Source organism: Vigna unguiculata, chromosome 3, assembly GCF_037176805.1.
Source record: "Vigna unguiculata cultivar grain cowpea cultivar isolate G323 ecotype 2 chromosome 3, ASM3717680v1, whole genome shotgun sequence".
NCBI lineage: Eukaryota > Viridiplantae > Streptophyta > Magnoliopsida > Fabales > Fabaceae > Vigna > Vigna unguiculata.
This window is the reverse complement of record NC_140794.1, coordinates 61,485,637-61,509,731: the sequence shown is the minus strand read 5'-3', so window position 1 is coordinate 61,509,731 and position 24,095 is coordinate 61,485,637. Positions and strand designations below refer to the sequence as shown.

The 24,095-nt window shown below is 35.5% G+C and overlaps 2 protein-coding genes and 1 pseudogene across 12 annotated transcripts; 1 reads left to right on the top strand and 2 right to left on the bottom strand.

Moving 5' to 3' along the window:
• Positions 1–19: 19 nt before the first annotated feature.
• On the top strand, positions 20–2,951 carry DIN10 (Raffinose synthase family protein). Of its 2 annotated transcripts, none has more exons than XM_085670413.1 (3): positions 20–217; positions 323–376; positions 460–2,951. In XM_085670413.1, exons 1-3 carry the CDS (start codon positions 32–34, stop codon positions 2,734–2,736), a joined length of 2,517 nt encoding a protein of 838 aa, XP_085526539.1. In that variant the 5' UTR covers positions 20–31; the 3' UTR covers positions 2,737–2,951. The 2 variants fall into 2 exon arrangements, with proteins under 2 accessions (XP_085526539.1, XP_027920101.1); XM_028064300.2 differs by having other exon boundaries at positions 41–215; positions 337–376.
• A 571-nt stretch (positions 2,952–3,522) lies between these two features.
• Positions 3,523–11,971, bottom strand: LOC114178419 (Small nuclear RNA activating complex (SNAPc), subunit SNAP43 protein). Of its 9 annotated transcripts, none has more exons than XM_028064306.2 (10): positions 11,875–11,966; positions 11,707–11,772; positions 8,989–9,258; positions 8,530–8,621; positions 8,280–8,406; positions 7,901–8,014; positions 5,407–5,605; positions 5,248–5,293; positions 4,380–4,455; positions 3,523–3,875 (listed from the first exon to the last, which is right to left on the bottom strand). In XM_028064306.2, the coding sequence occupies exons 4-10, from the start codon at positions 8,590–8,592 to the stop codon at positions 3,658–3,660; spliced, it is 843 nt and encodes a 280-aa protein (XP_027920107.1). In that variant the 5' UTR covers positions 8,593–8,621; positions 8,989–9,258; positions 11,707–11,772; positions 11,875–11,966; the 3' UTR covers positions 3,523–3,657. The 9 variants fall into 9 exon arrangements, with proteins under 9 accessions (XP_027920107.1, XP_027920103.1, XP_027920102.1 ...); XM_028064302.2 differs by having other exon boundaries at positions 8,530–8,614; positions 9,160–9,258; XM_028064301.2 differs by having other exon boundaries at positions 8,530–8,614; positions 9,160–9,258; positions 11,707–11,971.
• Positions 11,972–14,509: 2,538 nt separating this feature from the next.
• LOC114178113 (zinc finger BED domain-containing protein DAYSLEEPER pseudogene) lies at positions 14,510–19,884 on the bottom strand (annotated as a pseudogene). The gene is made up of 2 exons (XR_014993537.1): positions 19,605–19,884; positions 14,510–18,544 (listed from the first exon to the last, which is right to left on the bottom strand). The product of XR_014993537.1 is annotated as a zinc finger BED domain-containing protein DAYSLEEPER pseudogene (transcript).
• Positions 19,885–24,095: the final 4,211 nt, after the last annotated feature.

Genomic DNA, 24,095 nt, shown 5'->3' with positions numbered 1-24,095 from the left:
TTTAAGATAGTTAACAATAAGTAAAGAGAGGATGATGTTCGTTGGTTATTTGACGAGAGTGATAAGGAAGAAGATGTTAACAATGGTTTCCAATCTATGTCACACTACATCCTTTCCTATAAATACCGAATCCCGATCTCTTCCAACTCATCCAAACACTATTCTTTCAGGCATTCATCTAAGATCGCCAAATAAGAAGCAACTCCCAACTTCTGGTATATGATTCATCGTCACATTAATCTTGTTTTTTTTTTTTTTGATGCCGTTTTATCTGTTCAGTTGTTTTTTATGTTGCTAACGGCAATGGTTTCCATCTCCATGTTTTCGAATTCGCAGACATTTCTTGAATCGAGTGTTTCCAGTGGTGTCATTCAAGGTATGAATTAATAAAACCCCTAAATTCCAAATTTCATTTCAGTTCGATTGGGTTGATGAAAAATTGGTTTGATTTAATTGCAGAGGAGCGTAAAGGGAGCTGAAGAGATGACGATAAAACCTGGTGTTCGCGTTTCGGAGGGGAAGCTGGTGGTGAAGGAGCGAACGATTCTGACAGGAATACCGGAGAACGTGGTGGAGACATCCACGGTAGAAGGATTGTTTCTGGGAGTGGATATGGAGAAGGAAGATAGCAGGCACGTGGTTTCGTTGGGAACCTTGAGGGATGTGAGGTTCATGGCGTGCTTCCGGTTCAAGCTGTGGTGGATGGCGCAGAAAATGGGGGACAGAGGGAGCCAAATTCCTTTGGAGACTCAGTTTCTATTGGTGGAAACCAAAGACGGGTCCCACCTCGAATCGGAAAACGACACCAACAGCCAGAATCAGATCGTGTACACAGTTTTTCTCCCTCTTGTAGAAGGCTCCTTCAGAGCGTGTCTACAGGGGAATTCCAACGATCACCTTCAACTATGTCTCGAGAGTGGTGATGCAGACACCAAAGCCTCGTCGTTTAGCCATGCAATCTTCATTAGCGCCGGCACCGACCCCTTCGCCACCATTCATCATGCTTTCCGTGCCGTCAGGAACCACCTCAACACCTTCCGCCTCCGCGATGAGAAGAAGCTCCCCGGCATCGTGGACTGCTTCGGCTGGTGCACTTGGGACGCGTTCTACCAGCAAGTTACTCAGGAAGGAGTGGAGACCGGAATCCAATCACTCCGCAGCGGTGGCACGCCGCCGAAGTTCGTCATCATCGACGACGGTTGGCAATCCGTCGGCGGCGACGACGACGACGGGAAGGTGAAAGAATACTCGAACTCGTTGCAGAGGCTGACGGGGATAAAAGAGAACGCGAAATTTCAGAAGGAGGAACCGGGATTAGGTATTAAGAATATCGTGGACATAGCGAAGAAGAAGCACGAGGTGAAGCACGTGTATGTGTGGCACGCAATCACGGGTTACTGGGGCGGGGTTCGTCCAGGAGTGAAGGAGATGGAGGAGTACGGTTCGGTGATGAAGTACCCGAAGGTGTCGAGTGGAGTGACGGAGAACGAGCCTACGTGGAAAAGCGACATTCTGGCGGTTCAGGGTTTGGGACTTGTGAACCCTAAGAAGGTATTCACGTTTTACGATGAGTTGCACAGTTATCTGGCGTCGGCGGGTATAGACGGCGTTAAGGTGGATGTGCAGTGCATTTTGGAGACTCTGGCTGCGGGTCTTGGGGGAAGGGTGGAACTGACCAGACAGTATCATCAGGCACTTGACGCTTCGATTTCTAGAAACTTCCCTGACAACGGGTGTATCGCCTGCATGAGCCACAATACGGACGCGCTCTACTGCTCCAAACAGACGGCGGTGGTGAGAGCTTCGGATGATTTCTACCCGCGTGATCCGGTGTCGCACACTATCCACATTGCGTCAGTGGCGTACAATAGCGTCTTCCTCGGGGAGATCATGTTACCCGATTGGGATATGTTTCATTCGCTTCATCCTGCCGCCGAGTACCACGGCTCTGCCAGGGCCATCAGCGGTGGGCCGCTCTATGTGAGCGACGCGCCGGGGAAGCATGATTTTGATCTGCTTAAGAAGATGGTTTTGCCCGATGGGTCGGTGCTTCGGGCCCGTCTTCCCGGGAGGCCCACTAAGGACTGCTTGTTCAGTGACCCGGCCCGTGACGGAGTGAGTTTGTTGAAAATATGGAACATGAACAAGTTCGGAGGGGTGTTGGGAGTTTATAACTGCCAAGGGGCTGCGTGGAGTGCCGCTGAGAGGAAGAATGCGTTTCATGACACGGTTTCCGGTGCCATAACAGGGTTTGTGAGAGGTGGTGATGTGCATCTCATTGCGGAGGCTGCTGGTGATGACGATTGGAACGGTGATTGCGCGCTCTACGCGCATCACTCTGGGCAGCTCATTGTGCTTCCGCGCAATGTGGCTCTGCCGGTGTCCCTTAAGGTGTTGGAACACGAGGTGTTTGCTGTTGCGCCTGTGAAGGTTTTGGGTCCTGGGTACAGCTTTTCCCCTCTTGGACTTTTGAACATGTTCAATGCTGGTGGTGCCGTTGAAGGGCTGGTGTATGAAGTGGGGGATACCCAGGGGTTGGTTCGTGTTGAGATCAAGGGGTGTGGCAAGTTCGGGGCTTATTCGTCGGCAAGACCAACTAGGTGTCTGCTGCAAAATAACGAGGTTGATTTCAATCACGATGTCAATTCTGGCTTGCTAACCTTCAACATAGATCATTTGCCGTCAGAGGGACACAGGTTTCACGTGATTGAGTTACTTTATAGTCTATCTAGTTAGTTAGTTAGTTAGTTATTACATAATACCTCATTGAATTTGAATCAGAGGGAAAGGGGACAAGAAAATGGGCATATTGTGGTATTTCTTTAGATAGAGTAGAGGGTGGTCTTGAAAACTTTCCCTTTGTACTAGATTTAACGTTTATTATACCAGCCAGCTACTTGTTTTTGAAATTTGACTGCAAAATGAATACACGTTTCTACCATTTTCCCTTTCGTTTTAGAGTTATTTAAACACGTTTCAATCTTTTGTTGCTTACAATAATATAAAATATAAATATTATTATTAGTATACGGTATGTTTACCATAACCAAAACCGAATTGATACAAGTCCATGCACTTTCCAAAATTGTGGCGAGTCACGTTACCTCTTCTTCTCGAGATTGAAGTTCGCTTTGCCATTGCAGAGGTCGTTTTTTTAGATGAATTAAGATAAGAAGCTATCAAATGACCTTTTCCGTGTATGCCTGGCACTTGTTTGTTTATTACTAATTGAACAGGATCTGCATATGTGCGTTCAAGATAGAACACTTTAACAGAAGAGTTTCCTCCATGTAAAAGGTCATTTCTGCCGAAACCAGTGCCTGAGCTCATGCCAGTGTATTCGACGGATCATATATTGCACAGCGCATATAGGCAACGTTAGGATATTTAATTTAATAATAAATCAATCTAGTGTATTCCTACTATATGGACATTTCATAATGTAAGTAGCTCTTTGTGAAATCATTTGAGAAGGGAGCGGACGAAATCAAACCAGTGATCAATCTCCAAATAAACATGGAATAATGAAATGAAACATTATATTATCAAATTTTGTTTCATTCGATTACAGGAAAAAGTAAAACACATCACTTCTTTGAGAGTCCCTATGAATCCCCTAACCATAAGTAACTCCTCTTACGACTCAGATTGTTGTGTTCAATCTTGGTTAGAATCTCCATTATGTGGATGATGATCTAGAAGTAATTGCTCCAGTTCCTTCTCATATTCATCGTCCTCCCCCAATCCTGTTTGTTTATAAAATGCTTGTTTCTGGGCATGCCAGTCATTAGCAACCTTCTCTACTACATCTCCAATCAGTTGCTTATCTTCTTGTATGTGCTTTATGTTTTCAACGTCTAAAATACTGCTTGCCTCTAATGAAAAACGAGGACATAGAATTAGATAATTGACAGCATTAATGATATCATGTATTGCCAAATTCAAACAGCCAGACAATAACAACCAAAACATCCCCAGCCTCCCCTTAAGGTCAAGAATTCCACAAGTCTTGAGGGCAGCATTTTGTCCTTGTATAAAAAATGGGAAGCAATTCACAATTTGGAAAACCGTGAACCCCCCAATGATATAAGTGGTCATTCTTTAAAAAAATATGACTGCACTTAAAATAGGAAGACAGGATCTTTCTAGTTTTAAAAATCAGAAAAACCAACAGCTTAACAAGTCGTGGTAAAAAGAAAAAAACAAAAAAAAACTCAGGACAAGCGTTCTTCTTGGTTGCCCCGCACTAGTCTTTTCGGATAACAAGAAAAAGGCAAAAAAAAAAAAAAACTTGCTTTACACCAGCAACCACTCCAAAAATTGAAAAGTATTTTAACCGGCAGGCACCTCGTTATGTAAAATAGGATAGGAATAAATACCTTGAATGGCCATATTCTTGGCTGCAGCATATCCCAATGACTTGTTCTTGAGCAAATCGAGTTCAACTTCCAAGCCCTGGCATGTGGAAAAGAGAAAGGGAGTTAAATGCAACAAAATCACAAACAATTAAAAATACAGTCTTTTTTTCTATCAACAAATGTTAGTTGTTAGTTCTTTGTTAATAAGGAGAGTTGAACCCATAACCTCTCTCACCCTCCTTTCTAAACTCAGCAAACCAACCATATTTCTTTAAATTGTTAGCAAGGAGATCCAACCCACGTACCTTTCCCTCCCTTCCATCTAATCATAAGTCACCTTATCACTCCTAAAAATAATATACAGTCTATAGTAGGAGTTTGCGTGAAATACATCTCAAGAAAGATATTAGCATCTGAAAGTATAGATATCAAAATATACCCAGAGCCAGACGAAAGCAAGGATTGAATGGCATTTTGCACGAGTGTTTAATTTACAGAAGTTGCGTGGATCTTACAGGCATTCCTTCATATTCAAAATAAGCAAATAATATAAAGTACCAAAACCCCTCCAAGTTAATAGGCACGAGATATAAGCCCCAAGCGGCCTTCCCCCGCTAAAAAAGAAAACAAAGAAATATGATAACTAGAAACATAAAATTGAGTAATACGTAAAATATTTTTTATTGGAGCCTTTAGGTGGTTCCAGAAGGCATGTTATAATTTACATAACAACCTTCATGTTTATAATACCATCATCAGAGCCCTTGTAAATGCAAAAGAGTAATATATTTTTCATATAAACTTATCATTAAGAAATCTGACGGCAAATTAGTGTAATTAGCAGAATAAACAAATCATTTTGTAAGTCACAGAGCATTAAGGTGCTTACAAGGTCCATCTGAATATATTTATCAATTGAAGAGCTCTCAAATAACCTGTCATTCACAGTGAACAGATGAAAACAATAAGCTGTTGAGCAAACTACATTATCATGGCAACATGTGAAGGAAAGAAGGATCTTGGATATAAATGTAATTTGGTGGTTTACTTTTCGTATGCAACTTGAATACGGGCATTCTGTAATTGTTGGAGTTGGTTTACAGTCTCTGCAACACAGCCTTCAATCAAGTCGACAGAGCCAAAAAGGAAAACATTTCTTTCAAGCATTCTCTTCACTAAAGCAGGTACCACTTTAATATCATTGGCTTTGGCATCAGCAACAAGGATTCTAAGTTTCTTTAATTCCTCTGTACGAACACATAAATTTAGGTTTTCATGTGGACCATCATTACATTCGGACAAATATGAAGCATCAAAGTGGGATGAAACATAAAATGAAAATAAAAAAGAAGATATTTTCAGGAATAACTACTCTAGTGACACACTATGAAGCAGGTCAAGGAGTAACACTGCACAACACATTAAGCAAGATAAAGTTTTCCTCTGTCATGCATCATAGTAACTATCTTCTGAAAAGCCAGTTTACGTAACATATGCATGTCTGGTGCCAAGCACTAAACAATAAACATGAAGATGTTTGACCAATATATTATTTCACCACATTTGGAAGAACCAACACATGCAAAACACGTATTTTCCAAACAGAAGTTGACAGAAAAAAAAAATGCAGTCACTAAAGCACAACATTGTTGAGGTACAAATGCTGTAATCTGGAATATCTAAGTTCTGTATGATGTAGGATGTTTCCCTACGCGGGAAATGCAAGAGAAAAAACGTGTATATGCCATTCTACCAACCTAGCTATTAGAGATGGGCATGTATATGCCATTCTACAAACCATTGAAGTACCAATTCCTTTATACAATTTTTGAAAATTAATAAGACAACACCTCAAAGGATGAAGCACCTAATATTTGTTCATAACTGTCTTTCTTTTCTCTCAAGAAACCCCTCAAAAAACAATGAAGAAACAACTAAATTGTGATTCATTTTTTGAAAATTAATAAGACAACACCTCAAAGGATGAAGCATCTAATATTTATTCATAACAGTCTTTCTTTTCTCTCAAGAAACCCCTCAAAAAACAATGAAGAAACAACTAAATTGTGAGATATTACATATGACTTTTCATTGGATGACAATGAGATTCTTGAGATAGCTAGTTTATCTCTTGAAACATGACATTTTACATAAAATTTTCTTTTGTTAGACACTTTTATAATTGTTTCTATTGATTTTTTAGGTCAGTAGTTACTAATAGACCCATATATAAATATATATATATATATATATATATATATATATATATATATATATAAAGTGTCCTATGTCCTATATTTTTTAATTTAGTCGTATCTTCGTACATGTATCTTTGTCATCTTTGTGTTCGTATCTATGTGTCCATTCCTTCTTAGGTGATCATATAGAGTGGTTAATAGCATAATGGTTCAACAGGAGAATAGAAGTGTTCCATGATTCTAATTGAAGTTTTTCCCATTTTTTCCTTTATGCATGATTTTTTCAATACTAAATTGTGTCTTTTTTGTATGACTTTCTCTAACTATTTTACCCTGTGGCAATATGAACACTTATATGCTCTACGCGTCTGTCCACTTTTAATATAATAGTGTGTTGCTTACTTCCTTAATATTAGTCTTCAGAAAACAAAGAATAATTTATTTGATATGAACAACACTCATTGACCTTTCTAGCCTCATTAGCCAAGTTAAACTGATTGACTTGTTTCTAGGTCTTTCTAAAAATCAAGCCATGTAAACAAGTTTCAGGTTAGGTTAGGATTTTAAACCGGTAATTCTTGGGCTTAGAAGAGATATATAATAGATAAGTAGGCTAATGACAGCTTGCTAGAAGCCAAACAACATCGAAAAGCCGAACAACATCCCAACTCAGGACGTGTCGATGGTATTCTGATCAAGGTCGAATCCAGGACACCTCAGCCAAAGCCAAGCCAAGGCTGACCTAACAATGCTCTGGCCATAGTTCAAACTAAAGAGGTGTTTTGTAGATAAGAGTAAAATATGTCTCAGCCAAAACCAACACAAAATTGTGTTGTGCAAACTATTTCTTAGGATGAACATTGATTTTGAATTTTTTTTAAATCCAAAAAAATAACTAATCCATATGCAATACATTAATTAGATTGGATTTGAGACAGATACGTTAAATAGACTTAAAAGTGATTTGGATTAGTATGATTTAGAATTGGATTTGAATAATTAGATTTTTTGCACACCCATTCTAGCTATAAAATCTAAATTTTAAAAACATGAAAGAATACTTACTTTATTGTATGATAAGGGCACATTATGGATTGCAACTATTGAATCACAAATTAGTGAGGTGCGCCGATGGAGCACATACTCAAACAGAAATATACAGGTATAGGGTTAAAAGGCTAAATTGATTCAAGGAAAAATCAAAATTAAAGCAATTATGAACAATGAATCTAGTTCCCTCCACACACCCAAACTATTGATAAGATGTAAGCATGACAATGCAAAAATTATCCAATAACTGTATAGTTAAACATAGTTGTTTTATCAAGTGGAAAATTGTTATACCAAGAGATAGGTAGACCTTAAAAGAAGGATTAAAGGGTTGAGTCTCGTAAAGACAGTAGAGGCAATAAAAGCCGCCTAATCTGTGTGATAAAGAAGCAGTACCAACAATGTAACCTGCATAGGAAGATGAAGGAGTTTTTATACTGAAATAAAGATATAAAGGCCAGTAAAATAAAACTTCAATGGCATACTACATACTCATCAGATACAGGAAAATTTTAAAAAATATTATAAGCTTTTCAGATTGGACCACTGCTTCTATAATTTTGGAAATATTTTTTAGCATGAATAAACCATTCAACATGCAAATTGCCCACAAAAAATAAATCTAAACTCAATTGAGTAATGATCAAACCTGCATATACCAGCTATACATTACCTATACAATGAGCATACACTGATTGCATAAAGAAAGCCAGGTTGGTAGAAGGACAAGCTTCATAAATGTAGGAGAACTTCCTCGAAAGCCATACTCTTTTCATATCAGCCAAAGTTGTTGACTCATTCTGTCAGTCACCAAAATTGAACATCAAATATGGACTGTTAATATCCAAACAATGGCAAGCATGCTCCTTGAATTAAAAAAATACAGAATGAGGAAAATCATTGGACATCGATGTTATTGATACCTGAGTGAATTCACCAATAAGTTCATCAATGTCCAACTTGAAATAATCAATATCGATATTCATGATTAAGAACCCTAATTTGCACCTGAGAACTTGGGACAAATCAAGTTGTCAAAGAAAACATAAAAGTTCACCTCGTAACGATGAAAAAACAAGAAAAAAGGACATTAATCTAAATATGGATAATTCAAGATTTCTCTAATGAAAACTGAAGAAAATAAAACCCAAGTATTTTACCACAAAGTCATTGAACAAATAAGACCCATTCAATTTTATTTCCTTATTTCTTCAAATGATTCACAGTAATGAATTCATGGAATTTTGATTCGGGAGTGATAACCTCAGGGCAAGGAGATAGATGGATTTAAAATTTCAGATATGAATAAGAAAACTCAAACCGAGGAACAGAAGGATGACAATTGAATCAAAAACATACAGGCAACACACCTATGTACGTACCTTTTCCAATCCTGGCTTAATACATGGGGGATAATCTAGATTTGGTTTTATCCAAACCCAACCTAATACTTTAAACCATGACCCGACTAAGACTAACTGATTCAGTAGTTTGTACTGAGTGAGCATCTGTGGCCAGTCAGTGTTTATAGGTAGCGAGCAATGTCACCATACCTTCTCCCATTTCTTATTCGTCCAAACATAACCAATATAAAGTGATACTGTGTGGGTGTAGATCGAATGTGGCAGCCCCATCTGAAGACAGAGCCAAACCTAGAAGGTAGAGGTTGACAAACCAAAAAAATTAAAATTAATCCTAAAAATACAAGTATCAAATTTAAAAAAAATAAAATAATCATAACTATGTGGTTTTAAAAACGACTCAACATACAGTACAAAATGCATTTACACAAAAGACTCAGTATTTAGATTAAAGATTTCAATCATTGATTTTACATGCCACATAGAACTTTTCATGAATTTATAATAAAAATTGGTACCTATGTTTGATAGAACAATTGGGCTCTAGAAGGGGGTTGAATAGAGGCTATAGACACTTTTTGCACAACACTAGACTAGACCGTTTAGTTCACCAAGAACAAGCATAGAGAAAATTTTATACTGGTTCATCTAAACTTACAGGCTACCACACCCGTATCAGCATAAACAAATACTGCTGCAACCAATGGCTTTTGAGGTGGCCAATTGATTCAACACTACTTCTCACCCTAAAACTTTTGAAGAGATGGTATTTTTCTTCAGTACCTTGGCATTACTTCAGAATTTTTTTGATGAGTTACGGGTAAGTGGTTTGCAGCTCCAGAAAGAAATTGCTAAACCACACTTCTCCTTTGGAGTTTTTACCATTCTACCCTTTCTTCTCTGATACGTTTTTAATGGAGGTCTAGTTGGCTTAGACCCAACAGAACCACAGGTCTTTCTTTCATCCATTACCTTTAAACTTGAAGCAGTAGCTAAGAAGAGAGAAGAAGCTGAAGCTAAGCAACAAGAAGTTGAAGCAGAACAACAAGCATCAGAGGACTCAAGGATAAAGGAAGCAGAAGCTGTTTCTCTAGACGCCTCTAGGCAAGTGACTGAGTCTAATCCTTCAATTTTAGAAATTTTGATTAGACTCTCTGATGTTGTGAACACAGTACAAGCAATGATACAGGATGCCTCAGGGAAGAACATCTTGCCACTGCTGAACTGCTTAGAGCTATGGAGGAATGACAGGCTCAACGAATTGAACAGGTAGCGTCTACCTTTGCTGCTCAAATTAAAAGCTCCTTTGTTTAGTTGCTGCAACAGCTTACCCCTTCCTAACCTCATCTGCGAGACCACCTACACCTCCCTCACAGCAATGGCGCTATCTTTTAATTTCCACCTTTTTGGATGCTGACAAAAAAAGGGGGAGAAGTACACTGCTCTGTTAATACCTGTTATTTGCTTTGTTTTTGTTGATTTCTTTGCTTTTGAATTTTGATTTTCATGTATTTTCTTCTAAGAACTTTACTCTCTTGTACGCTCTGATATTGTTTGCTAAAGTGCTTCTTATTCATTCAGTTGCTATGCATATATTTGTTCTGATGTGCTATGTATTCTATGATTACTTTGATTGTGTTTGTGTTTAAATGTGAACACCTATACACCTATACATATATATATTGGCGAAAGGCCAAAACTCCTCCATATGAACACACCATTGTGGTCTATGACACCAACATAGTGGGGCTCCCTTCAGAAATTGCCCATGGCGGTTGGCAAGCAACCAGCCGCCATTCCACCATGGCACTTTCATTTAACAAGAATTCCAAGAAGTGTTTTGCATTTAGTTGAATTTTCAAAATAATAAAAGACTTAGGGCTAAAAATCAGGGACCCTATTTGAGTTTAGAATCCTGATTCAGCGAACAAAGATTGTGATTTCAAATGAGATTTGGGAATATGAAACAAGGTGAGTGTGATGGAGGAAGGGTGTGGTTTCCAATTGCGTGATACCAAAGATAAGAATCTAAGAAAAGGTAGCGACTATAACACTATCCATTTTACCTATAACTCTCCCTCCATTTCTTTTTAATTTTCCCCTCAAATCAGCTCCTAACCTTGAACATACCCCCCAACTGATGAAAATCAGACCGCTCAAATGTAAAAGGCACTGTTTGAAAATAAAGAAAACTGGATACGGTAGCATCGACTGCATTCGGTGACTAACAACTTCTAGAAATAGCAATTAAATAATTTCTCAATATTAGTCAGCTTTTAAATAAACTTTATCTGGATTTGGAACTTCTCCGAGTGCAGGTGCAGGAGAGAAATGAAAGGAGAGCTCCGTAATCAATATGTGAATTTCAGTGCGATACAGAGAAATATAACTTATAAGTGATAGCTACAGTGTACAAAACGAACATACAATGTTTCAGAAAATGTCCTACACCAATAAATTTGCAGAACTTTCTTCTTATGCTTCGATAAATATATCGGTTCAAGCTTTTTCCCGAACACCTGGCACTCGTGTACAACCAACAAATCTCAATCTTGACCGAGTGAACCATACCATTATTTGAACTCATCTTAAACACTACCTACGATTTCAAGCATTTCAACGAGTCCTTTTCTTATTTTATTTCAATATGACGAAACTTTTGAAGAAAAAAAGAACGAAACGACGCCCACAAACGTTCTATCATGAAGCTAAGATTTTGAATAGGAAAACGAAACTCACCTGAGAGCAAATGACTACAATCGCATCAAGATCATCCCCGAACTCGTCCTCGTCCACCGAACGCTTCTGAAAGAGTTCAGTTTAGAACTTTGGGGTCTCTTGCGATATATATTCCCTTTATAGAATCAATATAAGGAAAATAATCACAGCAAAAAGGCATGCACTAACTGATTCTGCAAATTCGGTAATTGGGTCTTGTTACATGTGCTTGTAGTTGGACAAAAATGAGACCCGAGTTTCTTGAAATGTGTTTATTTAGTAAGTAGTTTGGAAAAAAGAAGTTCAAACAAAATCTTAAATACTCTGTAAAAATATTCTCGAAATGTAGGTTTTAATTTCAGTTCTCTAAAAGAAAAGTTATTTATTTAAAATTTAAAACTACCATATTTTGATCCAAGCATTACAAATAATGAACTATGTATTAAAAAATAAATAATAAATCAAAAATAGTATACATCGTCAGGAGTTTTTATATTCACTTATATTATTAGGGGTGTAAAGTTACTCGATCTAGCTCGTACGAATTGATTTATTATAAGTTAAAAAAAGAGTTAGTTTAATCTTTTGATGAATTGAAAATTTTATAATATAACGTAACTTACCAAAGAATAATGGATTGACTTACAATTTTTTTTATTTTTTATATATTTATTATATAATAATAATAATGTAAGTGAGTTGATTTGTTTTATTTTTTATAATAATGGAATTAAAGTGTTTTTCTACTTTCAAAATATTATTATAAAAATAATAAAGATCAAAATATCAATCATTCAAATTATTTAAGTATTATTGATTAACATTCTAATATTTAAAAATATCAAATTATGAACTTATACAACTAAAAGTAGTAAATAAATATAATAAAAAAATTAATAATGTTGTTGTTAATGGGTTATAGATAACCCATCTCATTCAAGCTCACGTACTAAGTAAGTCGGTTCAATCCACTCTTACAAAAATTGAAAATTTCTCAATCTAATCCGATTGAAGCACGTTGGTGAGCCGAATTGGTTTAAAGGATAAAATTCATTTTGATATATTTAATTTTAATATTTATGCTATTAATAAAGAAATTTCTATTTGATACAATTATTTTTTTAAAAATAATTGTTTTCTAAATCAAAATATTATTTTATTATTTTTATCTTTTTAAATGATTATTTATTTAAACTTAATTATTTTGTAAAGGTAAAATATGTATTTAAGTAAAAAAATGTGAACATGATTTTTCTTCTTTCCTACTATTATTATTACTAAAATATCTCTCTCACTCCACCTGATCACGGCCGCCTTCGTTATTATGTCACTAGCCCGATATAAAGTAGTCTGTTCTCACCCAGTTAATTTTCTTCGCGCACCCCATGAAGGTTTCTGGAAAATTTTATCTGAAGGTTTCTGGAAAATTTTATCTGGAATTTGAAGTGGGTTAGTATCTTCTGTAAAATGAGTGAATGTGTTTCGAAAAGAATGTTTTCGCAAAATAAAATCCAAAATAATGGAATGCAGGAGAAATTTGATGGAATACAGAGCCGAACCGAAAACTACGGGGAAGAAAGGACCTGTAAATAAAAGGGGAGTGTAATGGCCCGGTTAGAGTCCAGTTTGTGGTTAATCAATTTTTTTTGGCTGTTTCTTCCCATACTCTATCTATTTTCTTCCCCCGCCTCAATAAAGATTTCGGAAAATTTTATCCAGAACTAGAGTTGGTGAGTGTCTTTCAGAAAAAAAAAAAAAAAAAGTGTGTCAGTATCTTCAGAAAAAATATATCTGGAGTTCATTTAGAACCAGAAAATAAAATCTGAAATGATGGGTGCAGGAAAATTTTGACATGGTGCAGGAAGAAACAACCATTATTTTTTATTTGATTTGAATGGGCATTTCTCCGGTGTGGGTCTGGTCGTTTTTGATTTTGTGTTGCATATGGAACTATATTTACAATATTAAAAAAATATCATATTCAATATGTAATTATCCCATATTCAAACTTTCCCTTTTCATCAAGAAGTTTTATAGTTTATCATTAATTTAAAAAAAAAAACAAAAATCAGTGTACTAAGTGACTCTAAGTTACCTTGGGCCAGTTTTAGAATTAATTCTAATTCGAATAAATTTTTCAATAAACACCTACTCGTAAGAAAAAAAAAGTACTATTAGATGGTTTGGCCCTGTAAATCAGAATTATATATAAGTATACAAGCCTTCCACAAAACGTAAAATAAAATCAAATATTTTGAACTTACAGAATAATATTCATTTCATTTTATATGTTTATTTTCTTTTCTGATAAATACTAAGTAATTAACATTAAAACTATTTAAATTAAACCTTTATTCAAAAAAATCATTAAGTCAAAATTATATCACAGCTTTACTTTTTCTGTCTCTAACCATGTATTTCAATTATCATATTACATATTTATTCTCTGCATAAATTAATAAACAAATATTTACAAACAAGAGTTGCAAACCATTACAGCTTTTGATGACTAAAGCAAAGCAAAAGTTATACGCACAAAAACATTAACTTGATCCAAAATCGTTACCTGCAGACACCAAGGTTCCCGAGTTCAATCGAGTAGTGCATACGCTGTGATGAACTACACAGTTCCCGCGTCTTTGCTTATCTCTAATACCATCACATAACATTATACATCAGCTGACTGACAGTGACAATTTTCAAGTGGTCTTTTTCACTTTTCATAAATGGCTTGGACGAATACATGTTTCAGAAAAGGAAAAAAAAAAGGAACATACTTAAGAAGTGAAATTGAATCTAACTATAAGCGACAGGCCAGAGCAAGTGGAGCTCCTGAATAGCAGTGATTGAATATTGAGTTAAATTATTACATCAACAAATCACCTTGAGGAGGGCATCTGTTCTAGCATCTAGTCCAGGGAAGTAAACTAGAATATAGGCATTCACGTCCAAATCTACACATCAAATGTCATCAACATAGCCTAACATATAACTAAGAACTACAAGTAAAATACAAGAACCTACCATCATAGAGAGTACCTAAATGAGAACGTGTAGGTTCATCAAATATCGCGATGCATGATGCGGTCTTTCTTTCACACCCTCTACGTAAACCAAAATTACATGAATAAAATCTAGAACTCCATTTTCACCAGCGCGTTGGAAGCTTCGGCTGCTCCATACTGCATCCAGTCTTTCGCACATACAATGGCCTCAACTGTCTCTGGCCGCAAGGAACTTCGATACTGATCCATCTCTTTCACTTTTGTATCAAAAACAGATTCTGGAGGAACGCTTGAGACCGGAACAGACAATATATCCCTGGCCATTTTTGAAAGCGTAGGGTACTTGAGTTTGTTTAGCTTCCACCAGCCCAAAACGTCAAAGTCCGGAACACGTGGCAACAGTGATTCTTCCAGATACTGGTCCAGTTCAGACTTCGTCTGATGGCTACTAGTTTCCATGATGTAGACATCAAAATCTGTTAATCCATTATCTGACAACAGAGTTCCTCCTGGAGACCCCTCTGTCTTCATATGGCTTCCAGCACTTCCTTCATCTGCATAAGCAGGGGTCAGTGGCAGGGGAAGGGTCACGTACTCGTGGAACAGCTCATGAATCCCGTCATCCACAATCTTGACATATACATGGGCATCCTCGCCATATATTTTTGTGAAACTAAACTCCACAAGCTTCATCTTGAAACGAGGATCCATAACTACTGCAATTGCCAAAACCAGACTACAATCTTTCCAGTATTTGTCAATTTTATGTTGCATGGGTTTAGTAAGGTTGCTGATAAAAGGATCCTCATTCACAACAGCTCGAGACAGATCCAACTGCAGTTTCCAAACTTCATGGAAAAAGGTGATAATAGTGGGATGAGTTGCCGTGGTAAGAATGTTTGCTGCATCAAAAAGGGGCTTTAAGTACGTGCAGAGGGTCTCAACCAACTTCCAATCTTGCATTGATGGGGCTCCCTTGTAATCAGGATCAGAAGTGTCCAAACAAGAAAACACTTCCTTAAGTTCAGAAGCTGCCACCAGCATCTGATATGTAGTATTCCACTGGGTTTGGTCATCAATAAAAAGGTTCCTTTCGCTGGGGACCTGAAGATGCTGCTTGAGCTCCAAGAATTTTTCCTCATGTGATTCTGAAGTCTTCACATATTTTACACTGTCTCTGATCTTTTTTACAACAAGATGTACCGAACCCAATAGTTCATTTGCAACATTGCTGAAGGTTCGGGCAATGCAATTTCCTACCAGCAACTGACCATCAAGGATAAGTGGATTCTTTACAGAGAGTAATGGTCTGAGATTCCCAAGGGAAACTTCACTCGGAGTCTGATCACAAGTGATAGAAAACACCCTGCCCTCCAAATTCCAATCAGAAATGCAAACAGATACAGCATGGCTGAGAGCAGAATCAGAATTAGGGTATGGTTCCATCACAACGTTAAGAACTCTTCTCTGCAACTTCCAATCACTATCGACGAAATGTCCAGTTATAAACACATATCCTACAGACTGGCTTGAGGTCCAAACATCCAGTGTCAAACACAAACGTCCAGGTAATCCCTCAAAATACTTCATAACACACTGCTTTTCCATCAGGTAAGTTGCAACACAATCTCCTTGAACTGTGTTAAATGTAACCATATTGAACTGGGGCTGCAGATTTTGGACAAATGCAACAAATCCCGGATGCTCAACCATGTGAAGGGGGTAATCATGCATAATGATCATCCTAGCAATCTCGTGACGGCAACGATCTTGATCAAATATTATGTAAGGAGTATTAGGGGACCTATAGCGTCGCTTGGGGGCACTGCTAGCATTGCCAGCATCACTTCCCCTTGACCGTGGAGTATATGGACTGAACTGGTTATGATCTTGGCTACGCAAAAGAGCTGGGCATGTCCCCTTGGCTATGTGGCGTTTGAGGTGACTAGTACCAGCAACCTTTGAACCAGTACTGTAAGCGAAACTTTGCTTGCATTGCTTGCAGCATGCTCTTCTACATCCAGGACTGACTGTTTCTATAGTAAAGTGTTCCCAGACGATAGACTTCTTTTTTCTCCTCTTGCTTGGCTGAGTTTCAGGAGTAGGTTCCTCACTGTTCAATGGAGTTTCAGCATTGACTATCTCATAGCTGGGAATGTTGCTAGCGTTGACTATCTCATAGTGTGGTTGAGAATTGACTAACTGATTGTCGAGCAGCGTTTCACTGTTTTGCAGCCCATAGTGTGGCAACAAATGAGAGTTGGCTATGTGTTCATGGGACAACGCCTCAGAGTGAGGTACTAGTTCATGGTTGGCCACTGCCTCGGAATGGTGCATATGACTGTTGGGTAGTGTATCATACTGTGCAAGATGATTATGAGATATTGGTTTGATGTCTGTGAGATGACTGTCTGGCAGTGGTTCAGAAGCAGGCAGTGGATCAGAATTGGGCAGTGATTCAGGTTGAGGCAGCTGATCTTCAGGAATCATGTGTAGATTAGTATAATGATGATTCTGAGAAAGAGAGTCAGAATTAGAGAGCTGATTATTAGGATCAGCTGCAGAATGTACAGTCTCGTTTTCAGGCAATGCTTCAGACATTATCACATCATTGCTGGTCTGTGACTCATGTACAATAGTCTCATTGCTGAGCTGTCTCTCAGGCACGACTATATCACTGCTGGGCAGTGAGCCAGACACCAGTGGCTCACTGTTGGGTTGTGCATCTGACATGACTACATCATTGCTGGGCTGGGTTTCAGAAGTAAGCATCTCATTGTTTTGCTGTGTTTCAGATAAAAATGCCTCATTACTTTGCTGTGTTTCAGATAAAACCACCTCCTGTGTTTCCGATAAAACCACCTCCTGTGTTTCAGTTAAAACCACCTCCTGTGTTTCAGATAAAACCACCTCCTGTGTTTCAGATAAATCTGCCCCATTGATTTGCTGCGTTTCAGATAAAACAACCCCATTAATTTGCTGTCTTTCAGATAAAACTGCCCCGTTGGTTTGCTGTGTTTCAGATAAAACCGTCTCCTGGCTTTGCTGTGTTTCAGATAAAACCGTCTCCTGGCTTTGCTGTGTTTCAGATAAAACTGCCTCCTGGCTTTGCTGTTTTTCTGATAAAACTGCCTCATCGCCTCGTTGTGTTTCAGATAAAACTGTCTCATCTCTTTGCTGTGTTTCAGATAAAACCACCTCCTCGCTTTCGACAGTTGCAGGTAAAACCACCTCATTGTTTTGCTCTGCTACCACCTCATCGCTGTGCTGCGTTTCAGATACAACCACATCATTACTGGTCTGATGTTCAGAATCTACCACGCCATTATCTGGAAGTGTCTCGGAATTGACCAACTGATCGCTTGATGGTGCCTCAGACACAGGCTTCTGGTCAAGAGGAGCTCCGGAACTAACAAGCTTATCATCAGCTACATCTTCAGAGCTTTCTGATGGATTCTTGAATGATGCCACAGAATCAACATGCTGATTGTTGAGTGGGCCCTCATCATTATTTGATTGGTTGTTGGGTGGTGTCTCAAGATTCTCCAACTCACTGCTAGGAGGTTCTTCGGCATTGGGCAACGTACCTTCAGTGTTATTTCCACTGGGATCCTGGACTTCAGATGCTGCAAGTACTTTGTTAGGCTCTGCCTGGAAATTGGAGAGATCGTTATCAGGCTGAGGCTCGGATATTTCCACACTATGGTCGGACTGATTTTCCGAATTTACCAGATCATTGCTGGGTTGAAAACCAGTACTGACAGGCGCATTTTTCACATCAGGGGTCGCAACCACTTTATCTTCTTCAACAGTAACCACCATATTTTATTTTGATATGTACCTTCCTGCTTCACCTAGAAATAAAATTGCTAATTAATGGTAACTTCCCACCAGGAAATGTCCTCCAAACAGATACATTAACACTCTCGTTCAAATATACAGGATATAAACAATAAAACAAAATATACATTACAATTGTATGCATAAGTGACATCTTAGAGAGCCAAAGAGCAAGAAAAAAGAATTAGAAGACAATAAAGTATATAGCATTCTTTTAGGTAGCGCAGTTATGAAAGAGAGAAGTGAAGACCAAATCAAACACCTGTTTAACAGAAATTTGTGCATATAAGATTGAGTTGTGGATACAAGACATGGTATAAAGAACTAACTTTCAAAGTGAATATTGAAAAGAGGGTTGTAGACTAGTGCCAGTAACATCAGAATGGATGGACCAGCATGTCAGTATTGCAACCAGCATCCTATTTTGCTGGCAGGATCATGGTTTAAGACTTTCTGTTAGACCCTTCACCTTACTATTGGTTTGCATCCTACTTTTTTTATGAATCAAAGACCCAACAGGCTGTCCTCGGCCATCCTAGTACATACAACCCTTTAATATTCAGTGAGCCTTTAGGCCAAGGCTAAATCAACAACTGTCCACAAACTCAAAGAAGGCACTGGCTCCACAAACGGGTCAGATCAGCCCACTCAATCACAACAGTACAAAGTGAAGTGAACAAAATTCATCAGTGAAAGACGCTCCTAGAATATTCCCTCCATCAACCACAACTCTCAGAGCTCACAAACTATTTACAAGGTCAACCTCAAAAGTCAAAGATGGGAAATCAGATCTTCAATGGTATACCACTGCAAAAACAGCTAAGGATAACATACAAAATCAAAAAACAAAAACACAGTCCAGATCAAGCATTCCAGCACACAAACAGCCAATTCACTGACACGAAACTGAAGAGCGACCACCGAGATCGACAAATCAAAGCACAAAACGCAAAAAAGGAAACCTAATCACGATAAAAAAACAACTTGCTAACAATAAAAGCGAGATTAAAAGAGTTTAACCGGAAGAAAATTAAGAAAAACGGAGAAATCAAAGAGTTAGGGTTTGGGAGGCACCAGATATATATACGTGAAGAGGATTGGAGTGTGAAAAGCGGATCCGAAGCGGAAAACGAGGCCTGAGCCTCACCGGAGTGAGATCTAGGGCTTTGCAGAGAGGAGAGAGAAAGATGGAGGGCTCACCGGAGAGAGAGATGGAGATTGGGCCTGGGAACGAACCCGAGGAGCTAATTGGACCTTCGAGTTCGAGGGTTTCTGATATTTGGAACGTAGTTCGTACAGGTTCGGGAGATAAGGTTTTTCTCAAACACATTTAAAATAGGGCAAATCTGTTGGATTTGGAGTTTGGACCTTGAGGTCCATTATTATTATTTATCGAATTCAATTCATTTTATTATTTTTTTTTTTTGGAGATTCTCTTTCCTTTGTTACTTACTTTCTGATCATGTCACCACGCCACACACACCACACCACCCCGTTTGATATAAAATATGAGAATGGGAACGGACCACAAAAGGGTTGGCTAAAGGTCGTAGCCCACCCCTTAAAGAATAAGAGAAAAAGTTGTTTTTATATTTACTTGGTTATTGGGGTTTTGATGAGATAGGACCGTACGTGTAGGGCGTGCGTGCGATTGAATAGCCCACCGAACGAAGTGGACTATTAATCAGGTGCGGGCCCCTCCTCTGTTTGGTTTAGCCCAATCATCTTTTCTCACCCTTCATCGCATTTCCTTTGCACTCATCATCCCAATTCAATTTGATCCAACTACCAATCTGACTAGGATTGCATTCTTATTTTTTTCCATTGTGCTTTTTGGAATACCAAACAACTCCTTCATTTCAATTTTATTTTTTTATTTATCTGATTTTTAATTTCTGAATTAAATTTTGAGTTTGATTTTGGAAACTGAAACACTTTAGAAGTTAGGCTGCCAAAGATAGGTGAGGGATGATAAAGAAACATGGGCCTTGCAACTGGTGTGGATGGGATACAATCAACAACTAACTTTTCTCACTCAACATTTTTGGTATTTTTTTTAGAAATAATTTTCTGACAAATATTTTTTTGATAAAATTGACAAAATTATCTAATAGAATATTTTTTATTTTTTATAAGTTATAAAAATAAAATAATAAAGTTTTAAGATATTTTTTATCATAAAAATTATTATTTGTCAAAATTTGTCAAATAAAACTTTGTTAAAGTATTATTTTCTCTTTTTCTCATTTAAATGACTATTCCATACACTACTCTTGGGTTATTAAAAATATTTTTTTCATCAATTACAATTATTTTATTTAGCTCTGAGTAAATAATAGGCAGTCTTCATTTTTATTTATTTTTTTAAAAATAGTAGTTACGTAATAAATAATATATAATAATTTGTGGTGTATTATATTGTTTGAGGATGTGAGTGATTTAAACAACGTGATCAAATTGTGAGAAGGAAATAATAGTATAATTAAATTAAATTTCAATTAAAAGCTAATTTTTTTAGAAACAAAAGCTGTCATTTTTAGAAATGATAGTATTTAAATGATACAGGATGAATAATTCGTTTTAAATTTTAAATATATTCTATATATTCGAATGTTATTGTTTGCTTTAATGCTTATTTTATATAACTAAAATTTGTCGGTACACAGCCGTTTAAAACTGCACACAAATTAATTAACGAACTTTATCAAATTTAATATTTTAAATAACTTTAATTAATAATGCATAAATGTCATTTTTTAATTTAATTTGATCACTCAAAATTCAAAATATCCTGCTATTCAATTTTAAGTTGACCTTATAAAAATTATTTAGTTATAAGATGTTTGTTCTCACTTATATTTATAATTTTATTTTATTTTAAGTTTTTGTGAGATTTTCAAGAAAAATTTTAAATATAACATACAATATCTTAAATTAATATTTTTACTATTTTCACGGCATTTTAAAAGTAACTTATTGTTTCATTTTCGATCAATCTTGAATCAAAAGACTAATTATAATTCAAGTATCATAATTGGGCCATAAAAAAAATTACTTTACTTTTATAGGCAATGACGTCACTTCTAACTCAATAACATTCTTCTTCAAACCTAACATCTAACTTTTATCTCATTCATACATGAAATTTCTTAATTCAATCAAATCTCAACAATATACTATTTCACTAGTAATTCACTGTCAATAAATCCAAAGTTTAATAACATTCCAAAGATGACTCCTCTTACCTTGAGAAAAGTTAGAAAAGTAATTTGTTTTAAGGATATCTGATTCACAAACCAATATTTATTCTACCATATATATTCATTTATTTGGTTTTGATCTCACACACAATTACATAAACTATTTAAGACTGTATTTATTTATTGGTCATAATTGATATTGTATTATCAATTCACTAACACTCTTTGATCGGAAAAAGAATAATAATTTGTTACAAAGAACTCTAAGAGAAGTCAAGAAATAAAAAATAAAGATAAATGGTTTAGAGAGATATTAAAATATAGAAAATGATAATTAAATAATAAAACTATATTTTATATATTCAAATAAAAATAAAACTATAACTATAACTCTTGTTTTTTAAAAGAAACATTCATAGGAGCTAAAACGGGGTTTCACAAATAAATAAAATAAAAATAAAGTAAATTAAAAATAGAAATATATATTCTATAAAAAAAATCAACATATTAATATTATTTGTAACATGTAGTAGAACTAACAAAATTGTGGTCCATGCAAATTTTCGATATATATTATCACATATTAAAGTGTTTCAAAACATATTATAACTTATGCATATAAGTTTATCTTTTTCTCAAAAATGTAAAAAAGAAGAATCTAATAATATATCATTATTGTTCATCTGCATTTTTCCAATATCTACTCTTGTGTAAAAATGTTAAAAAGAAGAATCTAATAATATATCATTTTTGTTCATCTGCATTTTTTCAATATCTACTTGTGTGTATGGTACAATCATAATAGGTCATTAAACAAAACAATAAATAAATGTCAGACTATTTTAAGTTATAAAATGATGTTATAAACAAAGAAAACCTGTAGAATCTTATTACATATTATAGTAAGATATTCTCACAAACAATAATAAGTCACATCAATAATACTATAAACAAAACTATGAATATTTCACTACAATAAGTTTGTCCAATGATTATATGACCATTTAATGACCAAACCTCTTAAATTTACAAGTAAACAAAATTTACTTAGTGAAAAAAATTCCCTTGACTATGTAGAAACCAGTTATGCAAATATTCATATATTGTACCAAAACTTACAATTTTAACTAGTTTTAAATGTTTATCTTCATTAAACTGAAATTTTACTTTCATAAACATGTCATTTCACCAACATAAACTATATAAAATATGATTTACAATTAAAAATGAATATTGTCACAAAGAATGAGTACATAACACCAAGATTCAATTGATGCACATTGATGAAATCTAATACTCTTAGAAATCACAATCCTCCCCTCGTCGTTAAATGATTGTCCAATCATTTTAAACAACTATAACTCAACTTTATGTTCAAACTCTTAATATATCCTTTACTTCAAATTCCTCCATTAATTACTCCATATTTTCAAACCAATTTCAAACTTATTTCAATCTCTATTCCAATTTTTATCTATAGATCAATCTTATAACTGCCTAATTATCACTACAAAAATTATAGTTGATAATTTAGAGTTATGGGCCTGTTTATTGAATTGAATGTTTTTTTTTTTTGTAAAATCATCGTTTAAAATAACTAAATTGACAAAAAAAATTGTTTATATTAATCAAAATAATTTTTTTAAATAACTAAATATATTATATATTAAATTGAATTTTACTACTCAAAATTATATTTCAGTGCTTATGATTTATTTTTCATTTATTTTTAAACTCCTATTATTCATACTCGTATATGAAAATTATATTAATTATATTGATTAATTTCAATATTATATTTTTATGGTATTGCATAATCTACTACTAATCTTATATCTCCAAATATTTCAATCAAGTTTAAAACATAAGAAAAACCTTGCTAAATAAAACAATGTTAATAATTTTTGTTTTAGTATTTATTATTTGTTTTCTTATTTCATTTTAAATTATTGTAATCTCATTCATAGACAATACTTTAGTTACATTGTTTAATCTCAAGGATATTCGTATTGCATATTCTAGTATTAATCTCATTGTGCGATATTTTCAAATATTTCAATCAAGCATAAGAAAAACATACTTAAGTAAATCTAATATTGTGATCGTGCTGGATTTTGTAATGTTTAAAATTGAATAAAATAAAATATACTTTATTTGTAAAGGGTTAACTATATTTATTATAAGTATCATAGAGAAACACATAATATAAGAAGTTATAAACGGCCAATGTTTTTTTTATAAAATGTTACTCGAAATATCATTTTAAGACACAGGACAAACTATTAAAAAAAATGTATCTATCACACTTTTTATAATATCAAGATTTGTTTTGCTAATAAAAATATAAAAAAATGACCTTATTTTA

Bases quoted from the DNA above. Each gene is read 5' to 3' on its own strand.
- LOC114178419 (XM_028064301.2), bottom strand. From the start codon at position 9,188: ATGTTTGGACGAATAAGAAATGGGAGAAG. The intron at 8,407-8,529 runs GTATCAATAACA...GGTGACTGACAG, and splicing joins TTATTGGTGAATTCACTCAG to AATGAGTCAACAACTTTGGC. The intron at 4,456-5,247 runs GTAAGCACCTTA...TCCACATGCCAG, and splicing joins AATATATTCAGATGGACCTT to GGCTTGGAAGTTGAACTCGA.
- DIN10 (XM_085670413.1), top strand. From the start codon at position 32: ATGATGTTCGTTGGTTATTTGACGAGAGTGATAAGGAAGAAGATGTTA. The intron at 218-322 runs ATATGATTCATC...CCATCTCCATGT, and splicing joins AGCAACTCCCAACTTCTGGT to TTTCGAATTCGCAGACATTT. The intron at 377-459 runs GTATGAATTAAT...ATTTAATTGCAG, and splicing joins TTCCAGTGGTGTCATTCAAG to AGGAGCGTAAAGGGAGCTGA.